The following is a 17,339-nucleotide window of genomic DNA, read 5'->3' as shown; positions in this document are numbered from 1 at the left end:
GGCATTGGAAACAGGGAGGTACCTCAGGAAAGCGGTACTCTCTTCTTTCCCTTTCCCAAGCTTCTGAGGGTGGGGGAAGGGCAGGGAATGGCAGTCACAAAGCTGGGAAAGGATCCTCTCCAACCCCAAAATCTCTGGTGCTCTGCTGGAGGTTTGGGGGCTGGGGGATGGGGAGGGGACAGGCTAAATTCTCATCCATTCCACGGGCAGGCTTACTTCCAGCTAAGGATGGAGTGAGCACTGGGTTAGGAATCCTCACCTCCCCCCTATAGTGGGCAAGTCACTTACCCTCCCGACCCTGTGTCTTGCTGCTGCCTCCCCTGTTCTGTTCTCCTCGTTCCCCACACCCTTCCCTTCTGCTCTGATCTGCCAAATCCCTTGGCCTCTGCCCCTGCATCCCTAGCACAACTCTGCCTCTGCCGGGGCCTCCCTGCCCTGCTCTCTACGCCTGCCACACACACCTCCGAATGCCCCAGGACAATGTGGGAGCCATAGACAAGGCTGTACTCACAAGCACCCCACACATCTTCCTTTTCCCTGCTCCCCAGACGCCAAGGGAGAAGTCACAGGGCATTGTAGGTAGAAAAGGACTAGGCGTCCTCCTCATACAGTGCTTTTTGACCACCGAGGGGAGCTGGGCTGCCCAGTGGCCTGGCAATAGCCCCTCCCTGCCCAGTCACCCTCATTTCCTTGTGGAAATAGATACCCTTGAAAGCCACACATTAGCACCCACTGCAACCAAATTCTAACTTTCTAGAAGGAACTGGCTCTGCTGGTGGACAGTGAGTGAGTAGCAAAGGAGCCTTGCCAGTCTCTCTTTCCCAGGAGAAACAGCCTCCTAGCCCCTGCTTGGCTGGCAAACAGTCATAGATAACGGTGTCAAGCTCACAATGCAAAAAAAAAAGAGGGCCCCAAATGCCTCAGGATGGCTCAGGGGAGCCAGCTCACCACAGGGTCTTTGCTCTGACCAGGAGGCCTTCTTTGAATCAGCACATCAGGGAAGGAGGTAAGGAAAACAGACCAGAGAGAAGGAAACCTGAGCCCTCTAGTTCTGCATAAAAGAGAGACACATAAACAAGGGATACGTGACTGTTGAGCTGCAGTATCAGACTCAACTAAGCCCAACAACTTGTGTACAGTTGGAGAAACTGAGGCCCTGGAGGCCACAGTTTAGTCAAGGTCACTCAGTCAACAGCAGGAAGATGATGTGGTCCAAGCCTTCTGTCCTCATGCCAGGACATTTCCCTATATCCCACGCAAGTTACCGGTCAGGACAGTCCCTGGTGGCTGCAGCTCCTAGCCAACTGATGTGATCACGTGACCCCCCATTCCTTCCTCCAAATTCCCAAACCCAGGAAGCCCACTGCCCCCGATGAAACCCCAAAGGGGACAAGTTCTGCAGCAGAGCCTGACAGGTCTTCCTCCATCTCCCTAATCCTCTTTCAGTCTGTCCATGGCCTTCACTGACTGCTCCAGATCGGTGCCCAGCCTACTCCTTACCCAGGGCCCAGCCTAGCGTGCCTGGCCTTTTGGCCCTGATGACATCAACCCCTGTTGCCATGGTGATGCAGGCTGCCAGATACTCTCATGGGAAATGGGCCTCAAGGCTGGAGGTTTTACAATTTTCTACTATTCTTTAAGTCATTTTCCCCCTAAACACTGAGGGGAGAAAGTAATGCTGAAACTGAGCAGGGAGAGAAGAGGGGAAGAAGGAAATGAAGCAAGAAACGGAAGGAGGCTAGTCACAGAGCAGGAGGGGGCAGTTGTGATGAAAGAATAAAGAAAAGTCAGCCCAGCAGGACCTGGGAGATTTGAAAACATCTAAGACTCTGGAACCTGAGAATTAAGCTGCAGAAGACCCTACAGCCCAACCAAGGGAGTGGGACGAGCTGAGAGGAGGAGGGGAGATACCCAAAAACATCTTGAAACCCTCCATGAATGGTCAAAGCCATTCCCATCTGTCGATGAGCACTTGTTCACCAGACAGGCAGGACACAGCAGCTGGCCAGGGTCATCCTGACACAGAGCCAGGACATGTGGATGGGGGCAGTGCACCCACGGCAGTGGGACCTGGTGCTCCCATGGCTTATAAATAAACAGGCATGTGGGAAACAAACATTTTTTCTCCCAGAAATATAATTTATGTTTACAGCCATTTTTTTTTCTTCTTCTTCTTCTCCTAAAGAAAACACTACAATGTGGGGCTCCAGCCCCTGACAATGTCCCTGAGTGTCCTCGGCCCTGGCCCCCTCCTCCCATTATTGCTTGAGTGGGAAAGATCTGGCCCTTGGAAACTGCAGAGCACGGGTGTCTTCTCACCCCCTCAGGGCTGTCCCTGGTGATGGAGTGGAGACACACAGTGCCCGTCCTGTGGCCCACACCACCCCAGCCACCCTGACTGTGCCCATTTAAGGGAATGGAGAGTGCAGGCATCAGCAGGAGAGGCGCTGAGCAGCCTCCCAGAGTGTAGAGCCCCTCTATTTGGGGCAGGAGGCTCTGGAGGCACAGTGGCTTCTTTTCAAACTTGACAGCTTGAGGGCACAGGCTGTGGGTAAGGGAGAGAGAGCTCTCTGCCCGGCAAGATTCTAGGCACATGCCGGGAGAAGAGACCAGATTGACCGGTGGGGCAAGAGACCCTGCCTTCTGGGCCCTATGCAAACATTAGGGGTCTGGGGAGGGAGGTAAGCAAAGATGTCCTGGGGGAAGGGGAAGGGCAGCTATGGTGTGAAGTCCCAGTCCCTCTCCCTCTTCTGTCCTGGGCCTATGCTCCCACTCCCATGCTCTGCCCCTCTGCCAGGCCTTCCCACTAAGGGAAGTTCTTCCTTACACAGTCCACCCCAGAGGTAGTGGCTCTGGCACCACAAAGGGTCTATCCAGATTCAGTGAGTGGTAGGATTCTGTGGAGAGCAGTGACCCTGGCTCCAGGAGGAAGCTGGCACCGCTTCTGTGTCAGTGGCTCTACCCCAGACTAGACAGAGCCCAGACTTCTTGATCTGAAGACTGCTCAGAGGTCAGCCTAGGACAGTCTTCTCACTAACCAAGAGTGTCTAAAGATGGCCCCAGGCTTCAGCTCTTGCCACTGCCCCAAGGGAGAGGGCCAGTGCCCAAAAATCCAGGCAGCCACGGTCTCCCAGAGCCCCTCCTCCCAGAGTGGCAGAAGCCCATCACCCAGAGTAGAGGTTCTCAGGTGCCCAGTCCTGGAGCGCCTTCCAGGGCGCGGAGGCTGTCCCCGGGGGGCCGCAGGGCCCGGGACCCAGCGCCCCCTATGAGCAGGTCTTCTTCCTCTTCATCGTCAAAGACCCTTGCTGGGCGCCGAGGCGGCGGCCGGGGCGTAGGCTCGTCGCGCTCTGCCATGCGTTCGACTGCACCCTCACCCACGAGGAAAACGGTGTCTGCAACTCGCGGGGGTCCGGTGACCGGGTTGTGGTCGTAGGAGAAGACGCGCAGCGCGCGCAGCGGGTGCAGGTCGGGAAAGCCGCCCAGGCGGTTGCGGTCGAGGTCGAGGATATGCAGGCGGCCCATGCGCAGCAGCGCGGGCGGGAACTCCTCGAAGCGGTTGCCATACAGCCAGAGGCCGCGCAAGCCCGTCATGCGTGGCAGCTCTGCGGGCAGCGCGCGCAGCCGATTGTCGCCCATCTGCAGCGATTGCAGCGCCACTAGGCGCAGCAGCGGTCGCGGAAAGCGGCGCAGGAAGTTGCCCTCGATCCAGAGGCAGCGCAGGCTCTGCAGCTGCGCGAAGTCAGCGGGCAGCGCCAGCAGCCGGTTGCCACCCAGGTAGAGACGCGTGAGGCGCGGCAGGCGACACAGGCCGTCGGGCAGGCTCTCAAGCTTGTTGAAGTCGAGCGCCAGGATGCGCAGCTCGCGCAGCTCCTCGATCTCCTCTGGCAGCTCGCGCAGCCCCGTGCCGCTCACGTACAGCTTCTGCAGGCGGCTCAGCGCGCACACAGCGCTGGGCAGCCGCCGCAGCCGCCGCCCGCTCAGCTCCAGCTGCTGTTCGCCGCTGCGCAGCTGCTCCTCTGCGTCCGACGGCAGCTCGTCCGGAGTGGACTCGGCGATGCCCATGGTCACGGGCCCCAGCTGGGGCCACCGTCGCCGCCGCCACCGCCCGGCATCGCCCCGCCCCGGCCGCCCCCCGGCCGCCCCGACGGAGCCCGGGTCGCGCTGGCTTCGGGGCCCCCCGCCCCGGCCTGCCCCCGCCGGGAGGGGGGCCGTGCCGGGCCGGGAGGAGGCGCCCGCCCGGGGCCCCCGCCGCCGCGCGCCGCGCTCTGCCGCCTGCCCGCCGGCCTCCCCCCTGCCTCCGCCGGAGGCCGACTGGCTAGAGTTCGCGCTGACTCGCAGCTTAGCGACCCGTCGCCCGGGCAACCCCCGACGCGCTCGCGGCTGCCAATGAGGCAAAGGGAGGGCGGGATGGGGCGGGGCCAAGGCGCCTCTCCTGCGGGGTCCCTGCGCGCGAGCCCGCCCCCTGTCTGCCCATCCCGCCCACCTGCAGCCAGCGCGAGTCAAGAGTTCCACTTCCAGCAAGCCTGGCGGTGTTCGAGCGCAGAGACCCGACGTCCGACGGTGTCTACACCTCCAGCTACGGCGGGCCGATAGGTGCAGTTGTGTGCTTCCCAGGGTCGCGAGCCCAGAAGAAGGAAACCCGGGACTGAGGAAACGCCAGCGCGGGTCCTCCAGGAGGGGCTGAGGCGCGTGATCACTGCCTCCAGTTCACGTCCAGCTGCGTGCTACCAGTCTCCCTGAGGGGTCACTTCACCATACTAACTCGGAACAATGTTACTTTCTGGCTTTAATTTTTAACGTGAAGATTTGCTGGGACTCCGGTTGTGGCCCTTTCCTCGCCCAGTACCGTCCCCACTAGTGCACTTACACCCCGATCTCCTACCTCCTCCGCTCCAAAGATGCTCAAGGTCTGTGTGTGACTGCAGTGGACAGAGGACTGGGACAGGTGAACGCCTTTCCGAGCCACCAACGATGACCACCCTCTCGGTCTGTGGCTCTTCTTGCGCATGTTCCCACCACCAACCCTTTGACTGCCTTCTCCCCTCTCATTAAGAGCCCTCTTCCAGGACTGGCAGAAGCACGCACTCCCATTCGTTAGGATCTGCCATGTGCCCACACAAGGCTAAAAGCTTTGCATTCCGTCCTTGCCACAGCCACCTCCCCAATTTCAAAGACAGAAAAACCGAGGCTCAAAGAGCTTTGTCTTGAGCTGGTTGACTCAGCTGGGTGACTCTCCCAAAGTCACTCCACTGGTGAGAAGCTGGGATTTGAAGCCAGACAGTGTGACTCAAGAGCCTGGGCTCTTAACCATACACCAATGCTCACCCCACCCCAGCAATGAATTTTTCCCCAACAGAGTTTCAATGCAAAGCCATCAGGAAGGCATTACCTATAGAAAAGCGAGAAAAATGTCCTCACAGATATTGGGCACCCTGCTCAAGGTCATAGAGCTAGGAGAGGTTGTAGCCAAGGAGCAAAGTCTACAGGCTCCTTGTTCCTCCACCTGCTTTCTCTGGAACCTGGCTGCTGTGATCCATGTAAAGTGGCTGAATGGACACCCCTCAGTGCAGCACCAATGTCCTCCAAACCATCCCCACCACAATGAAATGTTTTAAGTTAAGACCGTGGAAGCCTGTACGGTGTGCACAGGTCCTCTGGAGGCAGACAGGAAGATAGCTTGAGTCAGGAGTTCAAGACCAGCCTGGGCAATATAACGAGATCCCCATCCCTCCCCCCTCCAAAAAAAAAGAAAATAGAGGTCAGCGCGACATACAGTGAAATGCGTGGATCCTAAGTGCAAAATTGGATATAGTTTGTGAATGTAGATCCCATGCATTTCCATCACTCAGGAGTTCCTTCAGACTCCTCCGTCTCCCAGAGGCAACTGTGATCATGATCTCTGTTTTTGAATTTCATAGAAATTAAAGTGTTCAGCATACCCTTTATTGTTCCTGGCTTCTTTTGCTCTGATAGTCAATATACATTTGTGAAAAGGCAGAACAATAGCACTTGTAATCAGGCAAGGGGTGTCTTTTTTTTTTTTTCTTTTATTATTCATATGTGCATACAAGGCTTGGTTCATTTCTCCCCCCTGCCCCCACCCCCTCCCTTACCACCCACTCCACCCCCTCCCGCTCCCCCCACCTCAATATCCAGCAGAAACTATTTTGCCCTTATCTCTAATTTTGTTGTAGAGAGAGTATAAGCAATAATAGGAAGGAACAAGGGGTTTTGCTGGTTGAGATAAGGATAGCTATACAGGGCATTGACTCACATTGATTTCCTGTGCGTGGGTGTTACCTTCTAGGTTAATTCTTCTTGATCTAACCTTTTCTCTAGTTCCTGGTCCCCTTTTCTTATTGGCCTCAGTTGCTTTAAGGTATCTGCTTTAGTTTCTCTGCATTAAGGGCAACAAATGCTAGCTAGTTTTTTAGGTGTCTTACCTATCCTCACCCCTCCCTTGTGTGCTCTCGCTTTTATCATGTGCTCATAGTCCAATCCCCTAGGCAAGGGGTGTCTTGGGATGAGCAGTTATTGGGGACACAGAGGCAAGTGTTCTATCTAAACCAGGACCCGGGCAAGGAAAGGCTGACAAGATGAAGTTGGGACTCTAACCAAAGTAGGGAAACCAAGCCAAGAAAGAGCAAAGCCCAGACATCAGATCTGGGATGGACAAGGATTCTCACCCCCAGCCAGAGCGGCTTCAAGGTCCTACCAGTCTTTCTTAAGACCCAATCCAACACTCTCCCCTCTACTCATTTGGGAGGACTTCACAGAGGAAGTGAGCACTTGGAGACCAGAAAGCTGGAGAAAACCCAGCCAGGCAGATTAGGAGGAGGTACCTTCCCCTCTCCAACCCCAAGCAGCTTCACCAAGGGACATTCGCTGTGGAGGAGGAAGCCCAGCCAGCTCACCCTCGCCACATGCCCTGGGTGGCACTCCAGTACCAGGCGGCCCTCCTGGGCTCTTTGGGCATAGGCAGCAGCCACATGGGTCCCTGTACTCCAGGACCTGCCTGGCATAGCTCCTGGGGCTGAGAGCGTGGAGGTTCAGCCCTCTTCTTTCTCTGAGTTTTTTTCTTACTCTCGGTAGATTCTGTACCTGCACCTCCCACCAGGCCCTTCTCAGTGGGTAAAGGTAAAATGTGCTGGCGTTCGGGGCCCACGCAGGCTGGCAGCAGGGCAATCTTCATGATGAATCATGCTGGCACTGCAGGTGCCCAGGTCCTGTTGAGGCATCACTAATGAATTAGCTTCACCGCAGCATGGAGCCTCTCAGCCTTTCCCCACTCCCCAGGAAGGCAGGAAACAGAGACCTGAGAGGGGAGTAAGGGAGGGGGGGGAGGGCTCGCATAGCCCCAAGTTCAGGCCTACACTTGGCCATGGCCTCTGCCCACACACTGCAAAAATACCCAAAGTGTAAGTCTCAGTTCCTAATCATAAGCTACAACTCTCGTGCCCATTCCAAATCTGTATTTTGTAAAGAATTTTTGAAATACAGAAAAGGTACAAAGCTGTATGTGATAAACACCCCTGTGTCCAGGCTCTAGCATGGACAATTGTTCACATTTTGTCATATTCACTCTAAATCTGTTTTCTTTTCAAGAAAGAAAATAGCACACGTCACATAGAAGACTCCTTCCGTCTCCTCTGCTGTGTCCCCGCAGGCACCCTCGCCCCCTCCATGCTAACGCTGCCAAAACCCCCCTCGGTGTCCCCCTTCCTGCTCTGGTCCAAGACCACAAGCTGCTGAGACTTGAATAAGAATCATGGAAAGCCAGCCCCATCTTAGGTTCGTAGAAAGCAAGATTTGAGCCTATTAGAGCCAACCTCAAAATGTCAGTGCAGGGAGGGGGCTCAGCTCCTCTGAGAGGCCACAGATGGCTAAATGTCTGAGGTAGCTAGGGACCCTCATCCCAGAAAAGTGTGTCAAGGCAGCCACTCACCCAATGATGCGCACAATTTCCATGGATTCAAGATCTCCAGCGGTCTCATCTAATTCTCTCATTTGGCAAAAGGGAAGCGATGGTGTCCTTCGTGTGGGCTTCACTCCCCTTACCTGCACCAGCCAGAACTTGACTCTTGGGGTCTTTAAGGTATTCATTCAACAAACAGAAAGCACTTCTAGGTCCAGGCCTAGGCCCCAGGGGATTACTGGGAATGTGAACTGCTTGCACGAGGTGTGATCCAAGGGGTAGAGACTTGCCTAGCAAGCACAAAGCCCTGAGTTCAAACCCCAGTAGTGCCCCAAATCTCTGCTTTTGTGGACTTATATTCTTGCCAGTGGAGACAATCAACCAGATACACATCTGCCTATGGCCAGACTGTGGGGGAAAGGAGGAGAGAGGAGTGAGGAATGGGGTGGGGTGAGCTGCCATCTACAACTCCCAAGGCAGTGGCCAAGGCACACACTTTGAGAGTGAGGGTGCCACCAGGCAGACGACTGCAGACGGTGCTGTGTTCCTGGTAAAGAGGACACAGAGGGGAAGGGGGGCAGGGCTGGGCTTCCAGAACAGCAAGGGGCCTGGCTACTGGGGCCCATGGAGCAAGGGGGAATGCAGCAGCAGATGAGGTCAGGGAGGTGGCCCATGGAGGGCTATCCTTTGGCCTTGACTTTGGGTAGGAGGTCATTGAAGGACTTGGAGCAGTGGTTACAGCTGCAGGAATGGTGTGTGCGTGTGTGCCAGGGGATGAAGTGTGTGCACCTTGTACCCCTCTCATCTTGGTTCTCTCCCACATGATGATGAGAGTTGTCACTTACTGAGCTCCTACGGGTTGTCTAATTTATCCTTCACCCGGCTCTGCCAGACAGGTACGAGATCCCCGCCACCCTCCTCTCACTCTGTAATGAGATAACAGATTCAGAGAGGGTAAGTAGCTTGATTAAGGTCACACAGCTGGCAAAGACAAAGTCATGGTGCAAACCCAGCCCATCTTATCACAAAGCCAGGGCTTTTTCTCCTCTGGCTGGTTGCCTTTCTCAGCTGGGAGAAATCAGAGAACCCAGCTGGGGTGCCCAAATGTTTGCCCTCATCCTGAAAACAGCAAAACAATTTCTAGGAGTGCCCTACTGGGATATTTTGATGTTGGATGTTTTCCGAGAGAACAGGAGTGGCAGAGAGCCACACTGTTCAGAGTGGGATGGAGTGCTTAGTGAAACCCACAGGATAAGCCTAAGAATCACAAAACATGTTCAGCAGGACACAGCAAAGAGACCTCCAAGTCCAGGGTCACCCAAGGCCTGCAGTCTAGACCCAGGGTTCACTTGACAGTGAATTCCAGGCAGTCTGTGGCCCACTGTTAGCCCAGAGCCCTTCAGGAGGAACCCAACCCAGCAGGCCACTGGCAATCTGCTCCTCCACCCTAAGAAACCAGAGCCTGGGGATCGTGTTTGTCTGGAGCCCTACCTCTGCAGTACACGTCTGCCCTGTTGAAAGCTGAGTCCTCTCCTGTCCCCGCCTAGGGGACACCAGAGCTAGAGTGACAGAGGCCAAGGGAATGTGGGGAAGATGGGAGGCTGACTTGGTGCCCAAGGCCAAGCTTCCATGCTGTGGACAGGAACTGGACCATCCTAATGGGTTCTGGTAGGCCACCATGTTGTGAAATAGGCTCTAGGCATGGGGCCCCCTCCCCATTTACAACAACCCTTGGCCTGCATCCAAGTACAGCTGGGATCTTCTGCTCCAAGAATACAGACCCAGGTCCCAACCATGACTGCCAAGGACTCACCTGGCCTTTGGCCCAGGCTGCTGAGGACACTAATGTCTGTTTTCTACCTTTTCATCCTGACACTCAGCAAACCTACTTTTCCCAGGCCCGTGGGGTGGTGCCCTTGGATGAGGACTGGTCAATGGCTGAGGGCAGAATAGAGACATATCACAAGAGTGCACAGTCCTCCATGCTCATTTATCTTCTTTAGTGTTAACAATGGGAAAGAACCTGGACCCCTGAGGCACCAATACTGGAGATGAGCTACCTGAGTCACATTAGACAGTGAAGAGAATAAGAAATGAGTGTTTAACGTGTTTAGCTGTTTAGACAGACTTTAGGGCTACTTGTTACAGAAACAGCCTGGACTGCCTAACACAATTTCTTTCAGTTCCCCAACTTTGTCCTACCCCAGGACCTTTGCACATGCAGGTTCCTCTGCTTAGTTTACACTATTCATCCTTAGAGTCTCCTTCCAGAGTCTTCTAGAGCGCATCAAGTCCCTACAGTATAGATTCTTGAGTGCCTGCATTTTTCTTTCAAAGTGCTTATTCCAGTTGTAATTAAATAAGTAATTAACTGTGAGTTACTTGATTGAAGGTTATTTCTCCTTCACTAGGGTGTGAGCTTCAGGAGGGAAGGGCACCTCTCTCCATGTTGCCCCGGGGCCACCTGTTCACCTCTCACCCTCCATCTTTCTCTTTTTTTTCCTTTTTTGCAGTACTGTGGTGGTTTGAACTCAGGGCTCATACTTGCTAGACAGGCACTCTACCACTTGAGCCATGCCTCCAACATGAACCTCCGTTCTTTTCCCTGGAGAATGAGCCTGAACCAGGAGCCAGGGAAGGAGGCATCTGTCCTGGTCATAAAATTTGAGCAGCAGTAGGGATGACGGCCAAAACACTCCATAATTGCCAGGCGCTGGTAGCTCCCGCCTGTAATCCTAGCTACTTGGGAGGCAGAGATCAGGAGGATTGCGGTTTGAAGCCAGCCTGGGCAAATAGTTTGTGAGACCCTATCTCAAAAAATACCCAACACAAAAACAGGGCTTGGAATGGGCTCAAATGATAGCATGCCTGCCCAGCAAGCATGAGGTCCTGAGCTCATACCCCAATACGCCAAAAAACCTCCATAAGTAAGGTAAGTAATGGTTTCATGTATTATTTCTTAAAAATTCAAAATTAATGCCAAAAAATTCATAGCAAACAAATTATTTTTAAAGTTTTCTTTTGGAGAGACTGGGGTTTGAACTCAAGGCTTCCTGCTGGCAAAGCAGGTGCTCTACCACTTGAGCCAACCTCCAGTCCACTTTGCTTTGGTTATTTTATCATTGTTATTACTTGAGTTTTTTTGGTGGTATTGGGGTTTGAACTCAGGGCTTCATGCCTGCTAGGCAGGGACTCTACCACTACAGCCATTCCATCAATCCTTTCATGTGTTGGGTATTTTTGAGATGGGGTCTCAAGAACTATTTGCCCAATGCTGGCTTTGAACTGTGATCCTCCTGATCTCTGCCTCCTGAGTAGCTAGGATTACAGGCGTGAGCCACCGGCCCCTGGCTGCTCTGGTTATTTTAGAGATGGTATCTTGAGAACTTTTTGGCCGGGCTGGCCTTGAACCTTGATCATCCTGATCTCAGCCTCCCAAGTTGGTAGGAAAACATTAAATTTTTAAGTAAAGACTGCATCAGTACCAGTGCTAGGCTGAGCCATTACTGGAGCACTGAGTGAAAGGAAAAAATGGTGATACTAACCCTGTCTGTATTTAAAACGTTGATGTCTTGTTCATCATGGACTTTTGGTGCTCATTTTTATTTTAAAAATGGTTGAATCAGGGGCTGGGGTGCAGCTCAGCGGTAGAGCACTTGCTTGGCATGTGCAAGGACTTGGGTCTGATTCCCAGCAGGGGAGGGGAATATGGGCGTGGTCACCCTGTCCTCTAGGGATGGTGGCGAGGCATCAGGGAGATGGCAGGACAGCTGGGTGGCAGATCATTTGCAGTATTAACTGTGGCTTCACTATAAACACTTTCCTTATATCCGTTCTTCTCCATTCAGATGCTAAGTTGGGTTCTTGTGTCTCCTGCTCTCCTAGGGAAATCCAGAACAAAGAGTCAAATCCTTGGCTTGCAGTTGCAAAAGAGGCTTTGAAACCCAGAGCCGAGACTATAGCCTTACAAGAGCAGGGTTTTGAAAGAGAAATCTTTTTTGTAGGTCCAAAAGCCTGCCTTTGAACTTAAAGAGCAGACGCTGATGCTATAAGCCCTGGAGAGAGACAGTATGCGTCATCACAGAAGCAAAGATCCCGCCCAAAAGGAGACCCAGGCTCAACCAGCAGGTGAGAGAGAAGGGGTAAAGCAGCAACCCTAAATGAATGCTGGGGGAAAGGGGTCTGGGGGAGGCAGGAGAGAAGCCCCAGGCATATCTGAGGGACACCAGGGTAGAGGGGACCAATCTTCCCTTAGCAGGTGTGACCTGAGGATGCAATGAGTCTCACGCCAGTACCCCTACCTGTATTCTGCAGGTCTCAGTGGAGTAGAAGAGGAGGTGAGCAAACCCCTTTTCTGAATCCTTCCCCACCAGTATCCCAGGGGAACACCCAGAAGTTTCTGTGGCTCCAAGATGGATGTGGCTGTGCTGGGAACAGACTGACTGATCTGAAGAAGCTACATAGCCCAGGTAAAGCAGCTGCAACTAAAGGTCACATCATGGTCACTTCTGGGCAGGTACATGGAGAACAGGTGTGGATGACCAAAGCCCTCAGAGTTCACACATGGATGTGTGCCCTCCCCTGTAGGAAGGGACACGGAAGGTATACAGCTTCTAAGAGTAAGGCAATGACCAGGAAGAGAGGCGCAATTCCTGATCTGATTAGATTTGAGTCCTTAAATGGGTCCTGCTGTATTGCCCAGGCTGATTTCAAAGCCCTAGGCTCAAGCAGTTCTCCTACCTCTGCCTCCTGCATAGCTGGGACTACAAATGTGCATTACTACACCCTGCTCATGATACATTTTGAGCCCCTGAGTATGTCCTGTGAAGTTCACACTTGCTTCATACCTGCCTGTGCAGGAGCCTCGACTAGAGTCAAGTGTCTTGAGACAGTTTGGGCATCCTTTTCCATATCTCATAAAGGGTCCTTCCAGGCCAGCCCTGGTCCCCAGGCTGGGTGTGCTAGGCTGGGGTCACAAAAGGCACTCTACAAATGTTCATTCCTCTCTAAGTGATGGCACCTCCTTATGTAGAGAACATTTGAATTCTTTGGGGCTCCCAGCATCTGAAGCCCCTTCCTATAATGGTGAATCCTACCTGCCCTAGAAAACAAACCCCACTGCTCCTACTCTTGAAGCTGAAAATACTGGAAACTCATTTTCCCAGCATTCCTTGCAAGTTGGATGGAGGCACACAACTTGGGAGTTGCCCGCCCCCAGCCCCATCCTCTTCAGCAGCCCTCACCCAGATTCTGAATCAGAAATGAAGCACCAGGAGGAGCCCTCCTGGAGGGAGAGGGAGGCAAGGCAGCAGGGGGTGCATCCAGGGTCAGCAGTAGGGGAGGCCCAGGGCCACAGGTGATGGTGGCCTCTCAGCTTTGCCCTCAGGTCTACCTGAAGATCACATGAGTACCCAAGTCTTTTTAGGAAATTTCCTTTCTATTTAAATTAGTCAAAGCAGGTTTCTGTGGCTTATAAAGAACTCTGATCTCTGGCTTCTGTCACTCTGGGAATCCTATAATCGGCCCCACCCCCACCCCCGCCCCCCACTCTGAACCTTGGAGCCCTCACACCACCAATGCTTCCTCTAAGTGCTCAGGAATGTTTTCCTGCGTTCTCCTGCCCCAAGCGCCAGGGCCTATCAACAGAAGTAGGCTCTTACACAGGGATCATACCCTGTCATCAAGCCCAGGGTTTCACAGTCTTCCCTGAACACAGCCATCCCCTCCCCTCAGTATCTCCCCAGTCTTAGGTCATGCGACCTGGACGGGTGCCTCTCTGACCTGGCTCTTCACCTGGACACCTCTGAAGACACACTCAAACAAACACACATACGTTCACACAGCCTTTCTTTATCAAAAGGAAATGCCTTCCCTCCCATCACCAGTTGCTCCCGCCCCTCACCCACACAAGGCCACCAGTTAAGTGAAGCCATGGGAAATGCCAGGGACAGTATGTGCTCACAAAGCCACCTGGCTTTGGGCAGGTGACTTCTCTCTGGCCCCGATTGACCTAGTTATCAAAGGTTCTTCAAGAGGGGACGTTGATGCCTCAAAGAAATTTTTTAGCAGATCTCTGGTTGTAGATGCATCTTCAGGAAGCCAGGAGTGTCAGGTGACCAACAGACCCTGCCAGCTCCATTCTGACACTTCTAGAAAGGCCCCAGGTAGGAGCTCCCTGTGTCTGATCCCTTCTCTGTCTTCCCCCATTTGGTTGTTCGGGGAACAGTTCCTGGGGAATGGGTGGCTTTCCAGATGGTCACAGAGGAAACAGGAGAAGCAATTCAGAGTTTCACGCACTCCATCTGTCTGTGTGTACCATCCTCACCATCCTCAGTGTCCCCACGCAGGGCTTTCCGCCACCCCCCTGGGCCTCCAGTTCCCATGGACAGATGCCTTTCAACACGCCCACCCTCACCCCACCCCCCTGGGAGCCCTGTTTTCCCAGCTGGATAGCTGTCAAGCCCATGAGCTGGTGGTTTTGTGTCATCACATGACCTACTCCAGATGGTACCTGTCAACATCAGCTGCCATGGTGCCATGACTGGCAGCAGCCTCACACATGTCCCTGTACATCAGAAGCGGGGCCTGACCGTGTGCACCCAGCATCACTCCCCATCCTGCTGTCCTGTCAGCCTGGGGTTCCACCCCCCTTCCAATGCCGTCAGTGCCCTGCCCACGTGCGTCCCCAGCCTTCCCCTAGAGGGAGGCCCTGTGCGTTCTTCTTGAAGAGGTGAAGGCCCACGGAATAGTCACAGCACCTGGCAGGCTGTGGGAGCTTAATAAATGTTAATCACCATCATTGCACACCTAGAAAGTTTTCTAAAATATCCAAGGAGAGGGGGAGGAAGCTTAGGAACAGCTGCAATAGTTGTACCCAAGGGAGAGAGGCAGGCAGCTGCCATGAGGATTTGGCAAAGGGTGGCCTTAGGGGCCCTCCAGGGACAGCCTCTTGGCCAGGATGGGCAGACTGTGATCAACAGGAGGGTCTACTCCCAGAGAAGGGTCTTTGGGGGTCAGTCCAAGACCAAGGAGGAGACAGAGGGCAGACCCTCTGACTATCTGCCATGTGGCCTTGATTAAGTCCTCACCCCATCTGGGCCTCTGTGTTCTTTGCTCCAGCCTCAGAACAGCTACTATTTTGGTACTAAGCTCTCTGCCTACATCATATCATTTCATCCACAAAGTAGGTGCTACTATTTGCAGAAGCTTGGAACGGTTAGGTGACCCACTGGAGGTCACGCTGCTGGTGACAGAAAGTTGTTTTAGGGTACAGAGAGCTGGAATTTAAACCAAAGCCCTCTCCTCTCTGAACCTGTAACAACTGACTGGGCTGCCTGCCTAGGCCTGAAGAGGAGAGGGTCCTGGACTGATGCTGGATGGTTCCAGGCTATGGGCTCAAGTCTCAGAGGGACAAGGGACAAAGTCACCAAAATGAAGCCGCACTGCCAGCATCCCTCACCTGCTCCTCTCTCAGGACTGACTCCCGGGACTTTCTGCTCCAGGCCTCTTCCAAAGCCTGGGAGGTCTCATGGCCTCCCAGCCTTCTGAGAGGTGAGAACTCACACGCTGACCTGGCACAGAGCAGGAAGGCAACATGGCAAAGGCAGCCTGATGGCCCTTCAATGGGACTCAATTGCCTGAGGACCCACAAGTACTGAGTCACTGCTGCTACCCTGCAGATGCAGCGAGGCCTCTCCACCGCAGACTCTGCCCTGGTCTCAGGGTCTCCAGGAGTCCAAGTTGGAAGGTGGGGCCCTTAAGGCCACCAGAGGGGAGCTAGTGGAGTTGGTCAGAGGCTAAGTGCCACATAAGGGGTAGCCAAGGGGCAGTGCATGAAGAAAAGTCACAACCTAGTGTGCACAGCAGAGACAGCTGGTCAGGGGAGTGGCATAGCCTAGGTTTTGGCTGCCAGCTGTACAGTTGCAGGGAGCCTGGGTGACTGGGAGTCTGGAATCAGGGCTGGTGATGGTAATGTCCAGAAGCCCACATCTACTGTCTCCATTGGCAGGCAGCGTTCATTTGTTCATTCATTCATTCATTCATTCATCTAGTATCACCAAGTCCTTCCAAATAAGCCAGGCACTCCTGGGTTGTGGACTTTCAGCTGTAAATAAGATGGGCATGGTCTGTGTGCCAGGAGAGAGACATAGAGGGCTCCTTAGCACGGTCCTCAGGGCTTCCCAAAATCTGAGCAGCCTGCCTTCTCCACATGCCTACTTCTGACCTCCCTTACTCTCCCCTTCCTGGCCATTCACCAGGGCAGGCTTGGCCCTTGGCTGTCCTTGCCCACAGCCTCACCTTTCTCAGAACCTGCCCCAGTCACTTGCCCATTCATTCAAGTTCCAGCTTACCCTTCCTCTCCCCCAAGAGGCCTGTGGAGTAACTCAATGAGCAACAGTCACTAAGGAAGGTGGGTGTGACTTGAACTTGACTCACACCCTCCCAGACCGCTGCTGTTGCTCAAGCTCCCACTCTATTCCTCACCAGCAAGCCACACCCATGCCCCTTACTAGCTGCTTTTGACCTGGGACAAGTCATGCCTCCCTGGGGGCTTGTGGAACCACCAAGGCTTAGTCTTGGCCCCTCCTAGACCCCCTTCTTGCCACCCCATGCACTGGACCAGCCTGTGCATGGACTGGGCCCAGGAACCATCATGAGGTGGCCCTACTCTCAAAGCCTGGAAACTGGGCACAGGACACTGGGTAAGAGAAGGCAATGGAGAGAAGGTATAATCAACACTGACACCATGACCCTTTGGGTGAGGTAAAGGTAGGATGAGCAGGAAACTTGAGCTATGAGCTGTAAAAGGACTCTCTCGGGGAAGGAGCTTGGAGAAGATGGGGGTGGTATGCTTGTTGCTAGATGTCTGTTGTGTGTCCATGTCCTTGCATGTCCATGTGTCTGTACACTGCTGTATAAGCACCTTCGGTGTTTATGTGAATGCCTGTGTGTTGTGTACGTTTGTTCCCATGTGTGGTTGTTTTATTGAGTCTTTATATCCTCGTCTGTTGGCAAAATGTGCCTGTGTGTGTTTGTACATGTGCGTCATCAGAGGTCTGAGTTCTTACTAATTTGTAGTTACCTGTGCTTTTGTTTTGATGGTGTGAACTTGGACCTGTGTTTACCCAGTCAGGGGCTGGGTAAACCCCTGACTCACTTCCCATGTTGCTATGGCCAGATTGGGGCCCATCTCAATCTCTAAGTTTGGTGAGTCACTTCTAAAGTTGGGGGCCAGGGACCAGCAGGTCCCCACCCACAGCCTATGGGGCTGTCACTGGGTCCTGAGTCTGGCTGGGTTTATAACCGAGAGACTCTGTGTCCTCGACTCCCCTCCTCCAATACAGGGACCAGCTGGAGCCACCCACAGTCCACATGGAGCCCCAGCCAGGCTGGGGCCATCCCCCAGGCCTGCCGCTCAAGACTG

General features: G+C 53.8%; 1 protein-coding gene across 1 annotated transcript; it reads right to left on the bottom strand.

The window, feature by feature from the left end:
• Positions 1 to 2,101: 2,101 nt before the first annotated feature.
• Positions 2,102 to 4,121, bottom strand: Lrrc10b (leucine rich repeat containing 10B). Its single transcript, XM_020162975.2, has one exon. It carries the CDS (start codon positions 4,060 to 4,062, stop codon positions 3,184 to 3,186), a length of 879 nt encoding a protein of 292 aa, XP_020018564.2. The 5' UTR covers positions 4,063 to 4,121; the 3' UTR covers positions 2,102 to 3,183.
• Positions 4,122 to 17,339: the final 13,218 nt, after the last annotated feature.

This window comes from Castor canadensis, chromosome 1 (assembly GCF_047511655.1).
Source record: "Castor canadensis chromosome 1, mCasCan1.hap1v2, whole genome shotgun sequence".
In the NCBI taxonomy this organism is placed as follows: Eukaryota; Metazoa; Chordata; class Mammalia; order Rodentia; family Castoridae; genus Castor; species Castor canadensis.
Note: the sequence above shows the minus strand (reverse complement) of the source record. Positions and strands in the feature narration are given on the sequence as shown.

Excerpts from the sequence above, each read along its gene's own strand:
- Lrrc10b (XM_020162975.2), bottom strand. The coding sequence starts at position 4,062 with ATGGGCATCGCCGAGTCCACTCCGGACGAGCTGCCGTCGGACGCAGAG.